General features: G+C 43.9%; 1 protein-coding gene across 2 annotated transcripts in view; it reads right to left on the minus strand.

The window, feature by feature from the left end:
* LOC128407201 (cholesterol 24-hydroxylase-like) overlaps positions 1-16,144 on the minus strand; it is a 37,447-nt gene extending 21,303 nt beyond the window's left edge. The window contains exons 1-3 of one of the 2 annotated variants that reach the window (XR_008328732.1): positions 15,934-16,134; positions 2,162-2,239; positions 1,175-1,256 (exon numbers count right to left, since the gene is read on the minus strand). Coding sequence is in view for 1 of the 2 variants with exons in the window: in XM_053375273.1 (XP_053231248.1) it covers positions 1,175-1,256; positions 2,162-2,239; positions 15,934-16,070 (297 nt within the window). In the remaining variant the exon portion in view is untranslated. Of the gene's footprint in view, positions 1-1,174; positions 1,257-2,161; positions 2,240-15,933 lie in introns of both variants that reach the window. The other variant, XM_053375273.1, reaches the window with a different exon arrangement.
* Positions 16,145-19,565: the final 3,421 nt, after the last annotated feature.

Genomic DNA, 19,565 nt, shown 5'->3' on the forward strand with positions numbered 1-19,565 from the left:
TCTTTCCCTTGGTCTCGGATTCTGCCAGCAGTTTTCTGAAATTTGGTTAATCTCATTACTAAGAATATCAAGCGCTAAATTTAGGAGAACTGATTTCTAACATTAGTGTGCTGGGCTCAAGTTTGAGGATGGGGGCAGGTGGGTACTTTTCTTCTGCCTTTAAAAACAGGGGGTCCAATTGAGGGTAGTTATTTCAGAATACTTTGCTTAAATTTGGCGGATCTTTTGCACAGGACTTTGCTTGGCAGGTGGGTCAGCCCCACATGGTAGGGGAAGCAACTTGGAGACATGCTTGATCTGGTACCCAACATGGAACCCACAGAGGACAAACAAGACACCCCACAGGTCAAGGACCTTGAGGAGCAGGCAGGGTCCCCTGAAACCAATCCTTAGGATACACGGGAGGGACCATCTGGGACCTGCTGAAGACCCTCTAGGGCTGTCAGAGAAGGAGGTGGAGTCACCACCACCACTTGCCCTTGAGAACCCTGGTGCCAAAAAACATAGTATACACATATGAACATGTGTATACTACAAGAACATAGTATACACGTATGAACCCAGAGTTGTCATGATGAAGCGATCCCTCGAACTCCTTCAGGACCAGCATCTGTGGTTAGAAGACCAGTATGGATAAGCCCTTCCTCTTGAGCCTTCCAGTTGCTAGAAACAAGACAAGTCTCTGGTTCCTTAGGCCTGATGGTGGTGGTGGAAGGCAACCACCTCCTTTATGACCTTGTTGAACTTCCTGTGACTATAGGCTGTTCCATGACCTTATCATGGATTATGTTGAGACTTGGAACAGTTTTCTGTGCTTGACCTTGATGTCCTCCAGATGTTCAGGACATGCTGGCTGGGGCTGATGGGAACTGTAGTCCAAAACATTTGGAGGACAGAAAGCTGGGGAAGGCCATTTTAGAGGGAGGGGGTCTAAGGAAAAAGTGAGAGCTATGGGATTTATTGGAAGCGCCAAAGGTATTAGAAGCCTAGCGGTGATGTAGTGTCTATCAGAGCAGCTTACGCTTTGGAACTTCCTCACCTGTGGTCAGCCTGCACATGTGCACAAATAAACCATAGGTCTCAAAATTCAAGTGAATCTCCAGTAACCATTCAAAGGGAATATAAGCCCTAGATAAACTATTGCACCTCTGAAGTTGTAGAATTGTGACAGTACCTTCACTCCTTCGGGGCTTAATACTAAGACCACAGCTTTGTGAAGTACATTAAAACGCACGACTGGTCCATATTCTTCAGCCCTATGAAGAGAAAGTCACCCAAAGTATTTAAAAAGGAAAGGGAACGCTTGCCAGAGATAAGCAACCAGCAGGTTATATGGAATGTTGCGAATCACGACCTGCACATGCGCGGATGCGGGTTGCGTTTGCTTCTGGATGCGAATGGAGCTCTGGAAAGGATCCTGTTCGCATCCAGAGGTACCACTGTATATGGAAAATATTTCATATCTGAAGTCATTCATGGACTGGAAGTAGAAATTTTCAACTTTGCCCTTGCTGTAGAAAACTCTTGTAAATTACTAACAAGCAAAATAAACTTTCAAGGACGTAGTTGATGATTTCTAGATTTTATACCCCACCTTCCCTTTACTCAAGAGAGTTAATGGAAATGTACATATTGGGTTGGGTTCGTGCTACATAAGAGTTGTGTAGATGGCTTCACATTCCTTTCTTAATTCCCCATCCCTCCAATTTTATGGCAAACCATAGGGCACTCTAGAAAAACCTTGTTTTGCACAAACTGGGACTACAGCACTGACATTTCCTATTCACTTTCCCATTCTGCAAGTAGTGACATATTTCCCCTAACATGCCCAGCTGGGGAAAAGGTTCTTGGCTACATAGATTGTTGGTCTGAATTTGCATTGAAGCTCATAGCCCAGGGGTAGGCAACCTAAGGCCCAGGGGCCAGATGCAGCCCACTCGCCTTCTCAATCCAGCCCATGGACGGTCCGGGAATCAGTGTGTTTTTACATGAGTAGAATGTGTGCTTTTATTTAAAATGCATCTCTGGGTTAATTGTGGGGCATAGGAATTCATTCATTATTTTTTTCCAAAATATAGTCCGGCACACGGCTGAAAAAGGTTGCTGACCCCTATACATAGCCTCTTATACCAAGCTCTCTGAAAAACTGAAAGTAACTTACCACTGCAGAAAGAGATCACCCATTGGCTCCTGGTTTTTAACCATTTTCCAAATGAGTGGCCCATGTCCAAGAAAAAAGCTGCATTTTTTTAAAAAAAGAAACAGGATATGAAACCATATGAAGAACATCATACAGTATTTTGCATTGAAATCAATTCAGGAGTGCCTATGTGATTTCACACATTGGTGGGGGGAAGATGGCGCCGGATCAAGCCTCAACTGACTCTCTGCTGCGTGAGTAGGAGCTCTAATGATCAAATTACCCTGATAAAAAGGCTCAACCTATGAAAATATCTGCCAACTTTTATCAGTAAAAGAGTCTGGGAGCTGTCGGGTGGACTTTTAAACCTCCCCTCCCTTTTAAAGCTACTTAAATCAACTTTGAACCACCTCCCTTGAAAAGCCCATAAAGCTGTGGGTTGGATAAAATAGCCCCATTTATTTCTGAGTACGAAGATGGTACTTACAAGACAATGTGGCAAAGAACTGGGGATTTCACCTTTACAACCTGTGACAACTCCCACAAAGAAAAAACAGGCCAAAATTTCAACCTACTTCCATCCCAAGGCTGATGAAGCAAATAATCCAGGAAACCTCCATTCTCATGAGTGGTCTATTGACCACACCTGGATTGGAAGGGAGGAAAAAACTAACGTCGGAGGTGAGGGAGTGGACCTGGCAACAGAACTAAAACAAGCTGAGCTAGCCAAAGAGGGACCTGAAGCAAGTTTAGAACAGTAGCTATTCCTGGAAAACCTAGAAGCCATGTCAAACGAGCCTCCCCTCCCTATCAGGAGGGAATTTAAGGTGCCCTGAGCCAACTGAGACAGACAAATGGCCAAACAGCTTAAGGGTACAGTACCCGGACAACCTTATCTTCTACTTCTCAGGGATGTTCGAAGAGTTACTCAAAACTCATTTCACACAGATAAGCAAAGAACTTGAGCCAATTTAAAATTTCCTTTTGGAAAGCTTGAACCTGCTTACCACCCTAACTGAATTGATTAAGAACCATGAGGTCGCTTTCCCTCACATGACATCTGGGACTAGGACTAATGGAGGTGAAACCAAGTCCGGACTCGATTACAAAAAAACAAACAGAAACAATTCAGTGCAGGAGGGAGGGTCCCTTGCTCCCAAGAAACCGACCTTAAAGAGGAAATGCTCAGCACAAAAAATGAAGAAGACTAAAAACATCAAATTGAGAGGCTAAAAGGGAACGCCGACCTGCCGGACTAAAAAAATGAATTTCCAGAAGCTCTTTAAGCTGCTGGAGAATACAACAACAACAAAGAACTCTGCTCCTACAACCCAAAAGAAAATCACAAATGCATGCCAATAAAGCACTCTGAGGAAAAGCCCCACACCCCAGCAGATCACACACCACCCTCTAGTGGGGAAATAGAAAAACCAAAGGAAATTCCGGCTCCCATGCAACCAAGCCTTCTCTTGACATCACAAAGAAATCCCGTGTACCCTAACATAACAAGAAGGGATAAAGATAAAACAACACAGACTTGTTGGAAGCTAACATTAAATAATCACAAACTTGCCTTCACAATACTTCCCACAAATAGACTTCCGGGTCAGCGCCAATGATTAATGGCGGATTCCCTCTGAGCCTCGGAGGGATTAGCTCCGCGGGATCGGGTCTCACCGCTGCGGCAAAGCGGGGACCCTTTAAAAATCGCAGGCGGGGGAAGCCTGCGAACGTGGGGACTCGGCGGGCACCATTTGCGCCCCCCCAAGTTGCAAAGGAACCCTTTTAAGGGCTCTGGAGCAGGACGGGGGTGAGACGCGGTGCTGAGAGTCGACTGCTTCTTCCGCGGAGTGAAGCCGCATAGCCGTGATCGGAGAGCGCTGAATTTTTCCTGGGACAATTGGACTTAAAAGCAACTACCCGTGAGTAGGATTACATCGAATTAATTGGAGAAAATTTTGATTAAATTTGACACCGAAATGGGAAGGTACAACCAGGAAGTCTGCCTTCCCTGCTTGTAAATAGATCAAAGTAAAGAGACTGTAAAGCGGAAACTCTGAAAGACTTTTAGAAAAGACTTAAATCCCAACGTTAAGAAAGTCGTTTCCCCTCCAGATTGCAGGAGTGGAGGGGAAGAGAGTTGAGAATATTTACCTGCAAGAAAAGGAGGAAAAAAAGTTAATATCTGCTGCCTAAAACCTGGGAGCGGGCTGCCTTCCAACAGGAAAAGCTGGCCAGTGGAAAGCCTGTCGGCAAGTTAAGATCTTTGAATTAACTCTGCGAGAGAGCTACAGTGTTTCTGGACTTCTCCTGACTTTAAAGTAACTTTTAATTATATTGAAACTGTTGTTTTTAAGGGAGTTGGGGGACTTACAAAGGCTATATTTGTTTCAAGGAAGTTGCGAACTTTGGACTGTAACTGTGTCCCCTTAGAGGAAAACTGTTATTGTTGCAACAACAACTGGGCTATAGGAAAATTCCCTTTCAAAACAATCTTCTCAAGCCGTGGGAGCGACCTTGGATTCTCATGAGAGTGTTATGGCAAATGAGAGAGGAAAGTTAGAGTTGGCACAGGAAAAGACTACGAGGTCTGGCAGACAATACCGAGTTGACACTACACACCAGCGAAGGGCTTCTACATCTGGAGCATCTGGTAAATCAGGGGCTGCACCTTCACAGACTAAATTAAAAGTTATGTCGTCTGAAGATGTCTTAGCACAAGCACTTGGAAAAATCAATGAATCTTTGGAAAATTTAGCTAAGCAAGTAGCTGAGACAAATAAACAAGTAACTGAAGCATCAGCCAAAATTGATTTGAACACTACAAGTATTAATAACTTGGGACAGAAGGTGAACTCCAACACACAGTCTATTGAAAAATTATTACAAGAATCTGCTTCGACCCGAAAGGTAGCTGAAGAAGCAAAGGAAATTGCAACTGCTACTCAAGAGAAGATACCACCAGTATACAGAAAATTGGAGGACCATGGCCTGACACTGTCTATGATTGAACCCCGAACTGTCTATGATTGAACCCCGAACAGGTTATGGAGGTCAGCAATAAAGATAAGCAACGTTCGTGCGTGTGAGGAGGCTGCAGCCAGAGGCCAGCCGATGAGACGCTGGGAAGTGAAACTGCAGGCAAAGAGGCTGAGGAGCAGCCAAAGGCCAGCTAAGGAGTAGCTGGAGCCAGCTGGAGCGAAGGGAGCTCGCTGGGAAGGTTCTGCCGGACCGGGAGGTGCTACTGTACCAGTAAGTAGGCTGGGCCCCCGGGGAAGAGATGGCAGACAGCCAGAGGTTGTCAATCCCTCTTGATAAGGTGGACGGGAGCAAGCCCTGGGCCGAGAGAAGGCAGGCACTGAAGAAAGCAGTGGGAGCCAGGCGAGAGGGGGCTGAGAATTGCTCTGAGGAGGCACCACGCCCAGAGGGGGCTGGAAGTCCAGGAGGGGCTGAGGAATGCCCAGAAGGCCCAGAGGGGGCTGGGACTGTGTTGGAGGGCTGCCGGAATGCCCCAATACGTGAGCTGCATGCTGGAGAACAGCTGAGAGAAGAGAAGAGCTTTGCACCAGAGAGTGGGGTTGCAGGCCATTCCAAGAGTCTTGAGAGTGCCCAGGCTGTTTGGCAGGAGCTGGAGGGGGTTTGCAGAGAAACCACAGCAGAAGCCAAAAGCCATTTTCCCAACGGCAGAAAAGCCTCGAGGAGGAGGGCTGCTGGAAAGGTTGGGGGGGCAGAGAAGACCAAAGGCACGTTTGCAAAGTTTTCCACTAGGCGATGTTTTGTTTGTGCCTCGGCTGAACACCTGCGTCGCAGCTGCCCACAGAGAGCAATGGAGCCAGCAGCAGGGAAATAGTTCAAGGCGCAAAGTCAGCCATGACACTGTCTCAGATTGTCTGTCTGAATCCGAATCTGAGCAGGAGGGAGAGCCAGGTAATGGTGATCTGGTCGATGATCAGGATCAGGACCAGGGGGAAGCGTCTCCACAGGTTGTGAAAGGAGTGTCCAAGAGTGAGCCCTCATCTCCTGTGCGCATAATGGAGAAAGCTCACAGACGTGTCAAGTCAGAGGGGGAGTCTTCTGATGAGGAAGATGCACATGCTGGCCCCAGTGGGTCGGGAGGAGCACCCCAGTTTGTGCCCAGGCGGTCATCGCGGGCTACAAAGGGAATTCCACCTGAGAGGTTTCAGGTCACAAATGCGTGGGTTGGTTTCGCACAGTGCGAACCTGAGGTTTGTGAGGTTCAACAGGTGCCTAACAACGATGCCAGGAAGGGGCGGAAGGCAATGGGGAAGGTGTTGAACACTCAGAGGTCCTCTCAGAACGTGATTCGAGAGGGGGTGTTAGGAGTGGCTCAGAACTTACAGGGTTAAGAGTTCTGAGTGATGACGCCTCACATTCTGAGGGTGTGTTTAGAACACGGAAGTGGGAGTGGTCAGTATCTCTGAGAGAGAGAGAAAGACACACACAGTGTGCGTGTGCGTGTTTGCTCTAAGGAGAGAGCAAGCGAGATGTCCGCTCTGTCTCCAGGCGGGAGATTTATAGCTGTTGTGTTTTGCTAAGGAATAAAGACTTTAAAGATAAGGAGACTGCTGCGTTTCGGCCTGAGTTATTGCCACCACACGACAGAACGTTCATGCTTCTGCTTCTGCTGTGTTTTACGCGCTCTGCTGAGTCAAAGGTCCCAGAGGGGAAGACCAGAGCTGCGCAAGAGAAGTGTGCCGGACCCCTGGACGTAATTGACCCCTACAACAGAAGATACCACCAGTATACAGAAAATTGGAGGACCATGGCCTGTCTATGATTGAATTAAGAGACAAAGAAAGAAATTTAAGAATCAGGGCGGTACCAGAAAGTGAGAAAGATAATTTGGCTGATTTTCTTACACAGGAATTTACAGATTTTTGGCAATAGGATTTAGGGAAGGAAGAATTTAAGATAGTGAGTGCATTTAGACTCGGCATAAGACAAAGGAGGAATAAAGTAAGAGACTGTTTGATTACTTTCCGAACAAAGGAGGAGAGAGATAAAATTTTGAACCTGCACTATCAAAAAACCTTGGAAATTGGAGACTCAAGTGTGGAGATTTTTAAGGATATTCCAAAACATCTTTTGGATTTAAGGACTAACTACGGAGACCTAGTTGCCCTGTTGAGAAGAAACAGAATCTTATTTAGGTGCGAATTTCCCCAAGGCCTATCTTTTAAATACAAAGGAAGAAAGATAAAAATAAGAACAGTCAATGATAAAGACAGGTTTTTGAAAGATCACGAAGAAGACTTACAAAAAGAAGTGGAATCCGGAGAAGGTCCAGGAGCATGTGAAAAAGGAATACTTGATATAGCAAACTTATCTTTTGGACTGCACAGTCCAGGGAAAGAGACACCACCGACAGAACAAGAACAGTTACTTGGAGCAGTTGGAGGTAAAGTGAAGTAACCCCATCATCATGGCTCTGCAACTTTTAAGTTGGAATTGTAATGGTCTTAACTCCCCTCGGAAGAGAAAAAGTGTTTTTCATATATTAAAAAAGGAACAATTGGACTTGATTTGTCTACAAGAAACACATGTAATGAGGTTACATAGGAAAATACTTATTAATAAGAGATTGGGACAAGAATTTATCTCATCTGATAAAGTTTAAAAAAGAGGAGTTGTGATATATGCAAAGGAGAGATTACTACCAAAATTAATCTTTAAAGATGAGCAAGGAAGATTTTTAGCAATTGAAATTCAAGTTCAAGGAGAGAAATTTTTGATTGTAGGAGTTTATGCACCGAATGAGGGGAAATCTGAATTTTTTAAGAAGTTGCATGAGACTTTACTGGATTACTTGGACTATAATTTAATTCTGATGGGGGATATGAATGGAGTAGTATCTACAAACATGGACAAGGCACAAAGACAGGTAGTCACCAAAGATGGTAGACTACCAAAAACCTTCTTTGAATTGACTGACAATATGGACTTGATTGACATTTGGAGAGCAAAGAACCCTCTGGGGAGAGAGGGAACCTTTTTTTCTGAAGGACTAGAATTGACCAAATATGGATAACTAGAGGAATGGCACCAAAGATAAAGAAAGTGGAAATCTGCCCAAAAATCTGCTCCGACCATAACGCTGTAAGGATGGAGATGAAGCAAATAACAACCGGCTCCTTCAGATGGAGGATGAATGACACCTTATTTAGAGATGAAGAAGTGTTTAAAAAGGCCCAAAAAACTCTGAGAGACTATTTTGAAATAAATATGAATACCAATGTTGAAAAAAGAATAATCTGGGACGCAAGCAAAGCTGTTATGAGAGGGTTTTTGATACAACAGAATGCAGTAAAGAAGAGAAGTCAAAATGAGAAAAAAGATAAAATTTTGGAGAAAATAAAAGAAGGGGAGAAGAAATTGAGAGTAAAACCAAAGTCGCAGGAGATTTTGAGAGAAATTAAACTTTATCAAGTACAATACATGGAATTGATGAATCAGGAAATAGAATGGAAAATTAAACAAATGAGGCAAAAGACATTTGAATCAGCGAATAAATGTGGGAAACTGCTGGCTTGGCAAATGAAAAAAAGACAAAGATTAAATACCATTACAAATTTAGAAGTGGAAGGAAAGAACATACATAATCCAATTGAGATTAGAAATTGCTTCCAGAGGTATTTTAAACAATTATATTCACAAGGGCCACAGAAAGAAATGGATATAGACCAATTTTTGAAGACAAATGGATTACAAAAAATCTCTCAAGAAAGTAAATTAATGTTGAATTATAAAATATCTGAACAGGAAGTTGAAGGTGCCATTCAAAACATGCAACTAGGCAAGTCTCCAGGACCGGATGGATAGATCTTTGAAGGAGTGGTTAGTACAACCCTTGAAGGAAGTCTGCAATGAAATTTTGGAAGGGAGAAGGGCACCAGAGTCGTGGAAAGAGGCGTATATCACACTTATACCGAAAATAGAGACTGAAAAGACTCAACTTAAGAACTACCGCCCCATATCGTTACTAAATGTGGATTACAAAATTTTTGCTGACATTTTGGCCAAGAGATTGAAAAAAGTACTGATGGAAGAGATTCACAAGGACCAAGCGGGCTTCCTCCCGGGAAGACATCTGTCTGACAATTTGAGGAACATAATTGACATTCTGGAAAAGCCAGAAGTGAATATAAACACTAAAGCAGTTTTGATATTTGTGGATGCTGAGAAAGCCTTTGACAACATCTCTTGGAGTTTTATGAAAAAGAATCTACAGGGGATGGGGGTAGGCCAAGGTTTTGAAAATGGTATAGGTGCAATATACTCTGAACAAAAGGCAAAATTAATTGTAAACAATGTGGTAACGGAAGAATTTAAGATAGAAAAAGGGACACGACAGGGGTGCCCAATTTCCCCATTGCTTTTTATATCGGTCCTGGAAGTCCTGCTGAACATGATTAGAAGGGACCGGTTGGTTAAAGGTATACAGGTCGGAGCCAAACAGTACAAACTCAGAGCATTTGCAGATGACTTAGTATTGACGTTACAGGAGCCAGAATCTAGTACTAAAAGGGTTTTAGAACTAATTCATGAATTTGGTCAAGTGGCAGGATTTAAATTGAACAAGTTAAAAACTAAGGTTTTAGAGAAAAACTTAACATCAATTGAAAAAGAGAGGTTTCAGAATGAGACAGGATTGACCGTGGTTAAGAAAGTGAAATACCTGGGGATAAATATGACAGCTGAAAATGGGAATTTATTTAAAGATAACTATGAAAAATGCTGGATGGAAGTGAAAAAAGATTTAGAAATCTGGTCAAATTTAAAGCTTTCCTTGTTGGGCCGAATTGCAGCTATAAAAATGAATGTATTGCCTAGAATGTTGTTTTTGTTTCAAACGTTACAAATTGTGGACAAGATGGATTGTATCAAGAAGTGGCAGAAAGATATTTCTAGATTTGTCTGGCAGGGCAAGAAGCCCAGAATAAAATTTAAAATACTAACTGATGTAAAGGAAAGGGGTGGATTTGCCCTGCCAGACTTTAAACTTTACTATGAATCAGCAGCATTCTGCTGGTTGAAAGATTGGCTGCTACTTGAGAACACAGACATATTGGATTTAGAAGGGTTTAACAATGTTTTTGGATGGCATGCATATTTGTGGTACGACAAGGTTAAAGCACATAAAGCATTTAAAAATCATATCGTCAGGAAAGCATTGTTTAATGTTTGGATAAGATACAAGGATTTATTGGAAAATAAAACCCCAAGGTGGTTGTCACCAATGGAAGCAAAAGCTCAGAAGAAGCTCAATATGGAGGCCAAATGGCCGAAATATTGGGAAATTTTGGAACAAGAAGGAGATAGACTGAAATTGCAGAGTTTTGAGAAACTAAAAAACAAAGTGCAAGATTGGCTTCACTATTACCAGATAATGGAGGCATATAATTTGGACAAAAAAATTGGCTTCCAGGTGGAAAAATCAAAATTAGAAACAGAGCTGTTAGAACCTAAAACTAAGATTTTGTCAAAGATGTATAACTTGCTGTTGAAATGGAACACTCAGGATGAAACGTTGAAATCTGCTATGATTAAATGGGCACAAGACGTTGGACATGGGATTATGTTTGCTGACTGGGAACAGTTATGGACCACAGGTATTAAGTTTACGGCATGTAATGCCTTAAGAGAGAATATTATGAAAATGATTTACAGGTGGTACATGACCCCAGTCAAGCTTGCAAAAATCTATCACTTGCCCGACAATAAATGTTGGAAATGTAAAGAAAATGAAGGTACATTCTTTCACCTTTGGTGGACGTGCCCAAGGATTAAGGCTTTCTGGGAAATGATTTATAACGAAATGAAAAAGGTATTTAAATATACCTTCTTGAAGAAACCAGAGGCCTTCCTCCTGGGCATCGTAGGCCAATTGGTGCCAAAGAAGGATAGAATTTTCTTTATGTATGCTACGACAGCAGCAAGAATACTTATTGCAAAGTATTGGAAGACACAAGATCTACCCACCCTGGAAGAATGGCAGATGAAGGTGATGGACTATATGGAACTGGCAGAAATGACCGGCAGAATCCGAGACCAGGGAGAAGAGTCGGTGGAAGAAGATTGGAAGAAATTTAAAGACTATCTACAGAAATATTGTAAAATTAATGAATGTTAGAATGATGTTGGATAAAAAGTTAAGTGGTTTTTAGCTATAACGCTATAAGGTAAAAATTTTGTAATCCACATTTAGTAACGATATGGGGCGGTAGTTCTTAAGTTGAGTCTTATCTTGATGTTTCCACATCTCATCTTATTCGTATATTTTTTCTTCTTTTCTTTATGATCTCTTCTGATAATCTCCTTAAGCTGACCAACACCAATTATAATCCTGAGTGAATTTTCCGTTCGGCCAGTCCTCATCTCAGATGGTTTCCATATATCATCGCTTTCATAAATAACATCACTCTTTCCATCATTAACTCATAGATCTGTCGCTCTTAAGTCGCTCTGAGGAGTGTCACCCACAATATAAAAACAGCTCTGTTCCTCCTCCCAGACTCAAGTCCTCCGACAGAACTTGCCAACATGGCGACAGTATTTTTTACTGCGTCATTCCAAAGCTCTTATAAATTCCACGGTCTTCTTGAAACATGCTTTGGTTAGTAAATTATCTCCACACAGTCATAAATCCACAGCTTAAGTTATTTAAACGGCATTACTAACTTGTGACTTGTGGGGGGGCATTCTTGTTTAATCACATAGAGGAAAGAAAGGGAAGTTTCCCCCCTCCCCCATCCAGTCTCTTTGCCATACCGAGTCTTGGCGTATCTTCTCATGATTTATTCTTGTTCCTCCGACTCCTCTTGTTTTATCAGAGATCTCTTCTGTTAGCAGTCTTTACTCCCCCTCCTTCCTTGAAATATGTGCATTCACTTCATCCTAATTGTTTCTTCTGAAGTTCTTGCAGCTAGCGGTGCGGATCAGAGACGGCATCCAGGAGCGTCAAATTCCCACAGGAGGGCATTGTGCCTAGTGCCCCCACCCCCACAAATTTGGGGGTGGTATAGGGCACAGCAGGCAAGGGCAGCCCCCCCCCACAATCTTGGGGGGGGGTAGGGAGGCTATTTACTCCCACCACAGCCTCCTAATTACCTCGTGTGGGTCGGAGAGATGTTATTGTCAGCCATCTTCCGATGCGCCCCTAGTGGCCCCTCCGCCTCCTCAAACTCTCTAGGCAGCTAAGTCTTCATATCCTAAATGGTTGTACCAGGAGCGACATCCCCGGGGAATATACATTCGTGTCTGGGGTAAGATCCAGCACAGTTGATTATATGTTGGCGGACAGCGAATTGCTAACAAAGATAGTGAATTTAAAAGTGCTCCCATTCATAGAGGGGGACCATTTCCCTTTGCACCTCCAGGTGTCTCCGTTAAACGAGTCACCCTTCCTGAGAACAGTATACCCTGCAGAGATCACCGCATTAGAGCGACCTGGTTGCCGAGTCAAATGGACCCCTGCGCTTGACTCCAACCTGAAGAAGATTCTAACCTCTGAAAAACTCCGTACAATTTTAACTGGCTTTGGGAATAATTCTAGGCCTGAGGACCCAGTTTCCAAGTATGAGAGCCTGCTCCAACAATTGAAACCCTATCTTTTTAATACCACAGAGAAAAGGCCAACTAAGCCAAATAACATCAAATAAACCCTGGTTTGATTACACCTGCTTTGAGGCAAAGAAAGCCCTGCAAAATGCTTACAAAGCTGCCCTGACAGCCGAAAATTCCGTTAGACATCAAGCCTATCTTGCTGTCCGTGCCCTAAAAAAAGAGTATAAAGACCTAATACTCCACCAAAAGAATGCCTATACCAGAAAATGTTGGCTAGAATTAATTAGTGCGGCAAAAGCAAAAGATCAGACATTATTCTGGAAACTGGTAACTTCTGGCACCCATAAAGCTATTTCCCCCCTTAACCTCACAAATTCCCCCTAGCCTGTGGGTCTCATTCTTCCAATCTTTGTACGAGGACACTGAACCTCCACTACGGAATTATAATATAGAACAATTGGCTAAATGGCCGCCTGTTTCAGTAACTGAAGTGAAATCATATATAAACCAACTGAAAATGGCCAAAGCCCCAGGCTCAGACGGCATTACGCCAGAAATGATAAAAGCACAGGCGGATTGGTGGGACCCTTTCTTAGCCACCATCTTCACTTACATAGATGACACTGGCCGCATCCCAAGGGAATGGGGAACAGCCATAATAGTTCCAATCTATAAAAAGGGCAACAGAGGGGACCCAGCGAATTATAGGCCGATTAGCCTATTAAGTGTGATCAGTAAACTCTACGCAAAGCACCTCCTTAATAAGTTTACAGAATGGCTAGAGAATGAAGATATCATGGCAATAGAACAAGCGGGCTTCAGACCTGGAAGGTCCATGACAGATCACTGCCTAACGCTACAACATCTCATCGACAAATACAAATCAGGAGGGCAGGCCTCACTATACGCTGCCTTTGTTGACCTAAAAGCAGCCTTTGCTACGATCTCCAGAACCAGACTCTGGGACAGACTACAGGGTACCAGTATAGATCGAAGGCTCCTGCTCTTAATTCAGGCACTGCATGCAAACACGGCTCTTAGAGTCAGGTGCAGCCACGTAGGACACCTAACGGACCCTATTAAAACCTTCAAAGGAGTCAGGCAAGGGTGCCTATTGGCCCCTCTACTATTTAATTTCTATCTAAGTAACTTAGTATCTGCACTCCACCCGCCGAAGCTTGCAAATCAGCATATTTCGGCCCTGCTATATGCCGATGATGCAGTAATTCTATCCAGAGCCCCCATTGGACTCAAAAGAGCACTAAGAAAGCTCGCAGCATACTGTGAATCTGAATGTCTCAAAATCAACTATCAAAAGACCAAGATACTTGCTTTTGGGGAAAAACCAAAGCTTAGAAGCTGGGAATTCCAAGGCCATAAATTAGAACAAGTAACAAACTACACGTATATAGGAATGGTGGTACAGGCCTCAGGAACCAACAAACTACACATAAACACCATCGGGAGCTCAGCGGAAAAAACCGCAAATTGTATTCTTAAATTCTTCAGAGCACAAGGGGGCTTCTTCGTCCCCGCAGCTCTAAAATTATACAAGGCCAAAACTTTGGCACAACTCCTGTATGGTTCCTTTTTGGGTCCGCCTTTCTCTGTTTTCTCCCCCCTTGAGAGAGTTCAATCTAGACTTCTTAGAGCTCTCCTCCAAGTCCCCAGATGTGTCTCAAATGCATGGGTGAGATTGGAAACAGGGATGATGAGAGTGGAGGCTAACATCTGCCTAACATCAATCTACAAATGGCTGATATTGAATCTGCTCCCCCTGAGGGATAGCCCCACTGATCCTCTGCGATCAATTCCAGCCAGGCTGGCAGACTGCAGTTCTGAACACCCTCCAGAAACTGGGTTTTGCCCCTCAAGCCCTTCTAAGTCTGGGCTTGGGCCAGGCAAAAGCCACGGTCAGGCAAAGAATATTAGATACCGAGAGACAACAGGACTGTGCAAGGTGCCCCGACTGTAAAATTGGAGAAATTGAGAGATATATAGCCGCACGGGCAGCATACCTCTTCTTTCTCATATCTAGAAATGCAAGAAGGGCCTTTACACTCGCCAGAAGCATGGCTCTTCCCTCACCGGTCCTGGATGGAGCCTTTAGTAAAGTTCCCTATGCCCAGAGACTTTGCACCTGTCCATTGGGAGAAATAGGAAGCCCAGAACACGTTTTCTTTAAATGTCCCTTTTACGAAGAGGCACGCAGTAAGTTCATTGATCCCCTACTGGTGGGGCTCGCCGACCTCCCGCAAAAGCAAAAATTTGACCTTTTGCTGTTAGGCAAAGATAAGAAGAAGACCTGGATGGTCACCAGATTCTGTGTACAAATCTGTAGGCGCAGACCATCGCCCAACTCAAAATAGTCCGGCATGAAAATCCCCAAACTCGGTTCCATGGGTGACTATGAGTCAACTCCCTGGGATAGTTTATTGTTGCACATTGTTTCTAAATTTATTGTTGTACATTGTTTTAATTGCCTGTTTTAACCATATTTGCACATCAGTTTCTAATGCTGTGAGTGTCATCTATTTCAGAGGCTTCTACTCTGCAGCCTGTTATAGTTGTTTTAACTGCGAGTCTCTTAGTTCTTACGCTCTTACAGTTGTTTTAACTGCATGTTTTTATTTGTTTTTAGTTTTTATCTGTTTTAATTATCAGTTTTTATCCATCCATTATCCGTGTTTAATCTTGTATTTTATTCAGATGTTTTATCCTATGCTTGTTTCTTTGTCCTTATTTGCTCCAACATTTATCAGTTTTAAAAAATCCTAACTGCTATTTTATTTATATGTTGTTGTTTTTTATCCTGGTCTGTGACCGTAATAAAGTTCATTCAGTCACACAAATCTCCAAGGAACATGCATTACCCATCCCAGAAATAACAGCCCATGATCCATCCGACTGCGACAAAGGGGACATCGTAAACTTGCATGCCTGTTCATTTTTAAAATTATTATTCCAGATACTACAAACAGCAACACCAGGGTCAGGAAGTTCTGCCACCTGAGGTGAAAAGCCCACCACCACCTCCTTCCTCCTGTGCAGGAATGCCCTGCCAATCCTGCCCCCTCCTCCTGTCAAAGTCTGGCCACAAGACACACAACACACACATTTGTACATTACGATACGGAGGTCCAAGAGAATTAGCAGCCCCCTCCCTGTGGCATCTCCCATTAAGTATCACAACCCCGCCAGCCTCTTACCTCACCCTTGGGGCGCCAGGGATGTGATCATACTTCATGTGGATTGATTTTATGTAGCAGCAATAAAGGCCAAAAGCCAGAAGGGCCACTGCGAGCAAAATGTGCAGCAAGCCCCAGATCACCTCTGGTGCATCCATGACAGCCAGGAGCTCAAGCCACAAAGCTGCAACGCCAAGCGTCCAAAGTTTGAATGACTCTGCCTTGGAGATTGGAGTCCTGGAGTTGTTGCTTTGGTAATAAATCCCTTATGTTTTCTTCATTCCCTTTTCCTGTCCAAAGGTGGGTCACTAAGAAATGATTAACCAGGTGCAATGCAACCTCAGCGGAAGGCAATCACAGTAATTGAGAATTAGAACAATACAGCTCAAAGGTCGAGCATAAAAGTCATTCTTCCGCATCTCCTAAGTTTGCAATAGGATACAGCTACAAAGATAGGTGTGTGCTGTCTAACACGGATGAAGAAAACTCTGGTGATTCAATATGGTGTTTCCTTTCAAGTTTTCTTTTAACACAGTTGAGAGTAATAGCTAGCAAAAAGGAGTCAGCCATTAAAAAAAGATGGGAAGTCACAATGCAGAATTGCTAAGCCCAGACGTACTTGTTCAGTATTACTATGGTTGTTACTTTTATCTACTGTTTATTATGGAAAGTGGTTTGTCTGTCTGTTCTCTACGAGTTCAGCCGCCGCTTGAGATACTGCTGTCAAACGTGGCACAATGATTCCCAAGGTGGGAGCAGCAGTCTTTGCAGACACCTGGACACCGGGTGCCATTTTGAATCAAGATGGCAGGCAGAAACGTGGCCTTGGTGTGACTTTGCCTGATTTGGGGCCTGAAGGGTCCAAACTCACAATTTATACTATCCATTTTAAAATAAAAATGTTTTGGTTTCTACAAAAATCCTGAACAGCACCAGGCACTCACTACAGATTCCAGAATAAAGTATGATTTACTTCTGTCTTGATTATCAGATACAAGAGAAAGCTACAGGAGAGATGGAGAGCCTGTGGGTCCCTAGATATTGTTGGACTGCAGTTCCTATTACATGTGACCATTGGCCATAGTGGTTGGGGCAGATGGGAGTTGGAGTCCAACAGCAAGAGGACCACATACCGGACCTTCATTTAACTTAATTTGTATACCACCTTTCTAACTACACAAGGCAGTTAACAAATAGCTTGGACCTACTGATTTCAACCTTGCTCTTCTCATCTCTGGCATGGTTTTGTTGTTGTTGTCGTTTAGTCGTTTAGTCGTTTAGTCGCGTCCGACTCTTCATGACCCCATGGACCAGAGCACACCAGGCACTCCTGTCTTCCACTGCCTCCCGCTGTTTGGTCAAACTCATGCTGGTAGCTTCGAGAACACTGTCCAACCATCTCGTCCTCTGTCGTCCCCTTCTCCTTGTGCCCTCCATCTTTCCCAACATCAGGGTCTTTTCCAGGGAGTCTTCTCTTCTCATGAGGTGGCCAAAGTATTGGAGCCTCAGCTTCAGGATCTGTCCTTCCAGTGAGCACTCAGGGCTGATTTCCTTAAAAATGGATAGGTTTGATCTTCTTGCAGTCCATGGGACTCTCAAGAGTCTCCTTCAGCACCATAATTCAAAAGCATCAATTCTTCGGCGATCAGCCTTCTTTATGGTCCAGCTCTCACTTCCATACATCACTACTGGGAAAACCATAGCTTTAACTTATACGGACCTTTGTTGGCAAGGTGATGTCTCTGCTTTTTAAGATGCATTGGGGGTATATGGTGTTTTAAGGGAGGGACAGTACCTCTGATGGGGAACACATCGTGCTCCTTCTGAGGTAGTTTGTCCACCTTTGGTCTCCACCTGGCTCTCACCTGTGGCTTCTAGAAGCTGTCGGCATGCGAAAGCAACCACACCCCAGAACAGCTTAAACTGGACAGCTAAACCAGGTGAGGGTAGCCAATAGGCCTTAAACCCTTGGTGAGTTAGGGACTTCCCCTGCATGTGAAGAGAGGCTCTGGCAGATTGAGAGGATGAGACCAACAGTGGGTCCAACAGTTAAGAAGGTGGTTTCTGCACATGCTGTAGAGGGAAATGAGGGGCAGATGGGGCTTGGCAACCTGGGAAGGTAGCCCATTTAGGAGAAGGAAAACTCTGGTTTCAAACCTCTCCTGTGTTGCAGGATATCTTCGGGAGAGGAGAGGGCTAAGGAGTAAACCCAACACAAATCCAGAGTGGAGTCTTTAAGACAGTTGAGTGGCACCTTGTACACCTCCTTCCTGGCAACTCCTGCAGCCAAGCTGGTGCTAAGCGTATTGCTCTGCTTCCCTTTGGACCACATCAGTGAGGCCAAGAGGGAGGTCATCTGAGCAGCCCAGGAACTCCGCACACACTGCCGAGGCTTGCACCCCAGGGAGGTCACTTCAGTGACTTCTTGAGACAGATGGATGTCTACAACAAAGAAAGATGAATAGAATCCCAAGAAAGAACCTGTCACTTAGCTTGTTCAGTTAAAGAAGGTTCCGTTGATGGAAGTTGTACCAATATGGGTGTTCACTTATCATTTGAAATATTTGTTCTAAATTACATCGAATCGGGGAACTTCATGTTGAGGGCAACACATGGCACCAGAAGTGAAATGCATTGGGTGAAGTTACCATGAAATATTTGAGGGCTGCACATCTTTTATCTCTCTCACCTAAGGCAGCTGAGGAATGGAAGAGGGAGACGTTTGAGTACAGGGAGAAGGGAGAAGACTGACATATGCACCCCTTGATTTCTCCCAGTGCCCTCCTCTTGCCCTCCACAGCACTGCAAATGCCCCTTTGTGCTAGCAGACAGAGAAAGTTGGCTGCAGACCAATATTATAGATCTGGGTGTTTCCACAGTTGCCTTTTCTTTCTTTTGCGTTTCATTCACTGCTTTTTAAAGAGCACCCAACACCATGCCTTTATCCATTGTTTTCATTTTTTTATTTTTCATTTAATTAAAGTAACTGCATAACATTTTAAAAATCTCTATGCGATACAGTGTACAGTATTAGCAAACAAGAATACTACCTAAACCCCAATAAAATAGCAATATATAAAAACGAGTAAGAGCAAATAAAAACAAGACAAAACAAAAAACCACATAGAGTCCAATTTTATGGATAAAGGAAAGCATGGGCAAAAAAGTAAATCTTTACAAGACATCTGAAACAAGTGATGCTGGCTCTTTCATATATGTCAAAGGGGAGGTCAGTGTCATAGCTATTGGGGGGGCAGGCCAGGTTTTTTGCCCCGGGTGAAGCCTCCAGAGGCATGGCATTGAGCATGGGTAGGCAAACTAAGGCCTGGGGGCCGGATCCGGCCCATTCGCCTTCTAAATGCGGCCCGCGGACAGTCCAGGAATCAACATGTTTTTACATGAGCAGAATATGTCCCTTTATTTAAAATGCATCTCTGGGTTATTTGTGGGGCATAGGAATTCGTTCAGTCCCATCCCCACCCCGCAAAAAAATATAGTCCAGCCCCTCACAAGGTCTGAGGGACAGTGGACCGGCCCCCTGCTGAAAAAGTTTGCTGACCCCTGGCACTGAAGCTCCCAGCCTGTGTGCATGCAAATGCACATGGGTTGGTGGACGCCAAACTGGGTCTTTGACCTGGGTGAAATAAAGCCTA

This window comes from Podarcis raffonei, chromosome 1, assembly GCF_027172205.1.
Source record: "Podarcis raffonei isolate rPodRaf1 chromosome 1, rPodRaf1.pri, whole genome shotgun sequence".
Classification (NCBI taxonomy): domain Eukaryota; kingdom Metazoa; phylum Chordata; class Lepidosauria; order Squamata; family Lacertidae; genus Podarcis; species Podarcis raffonei.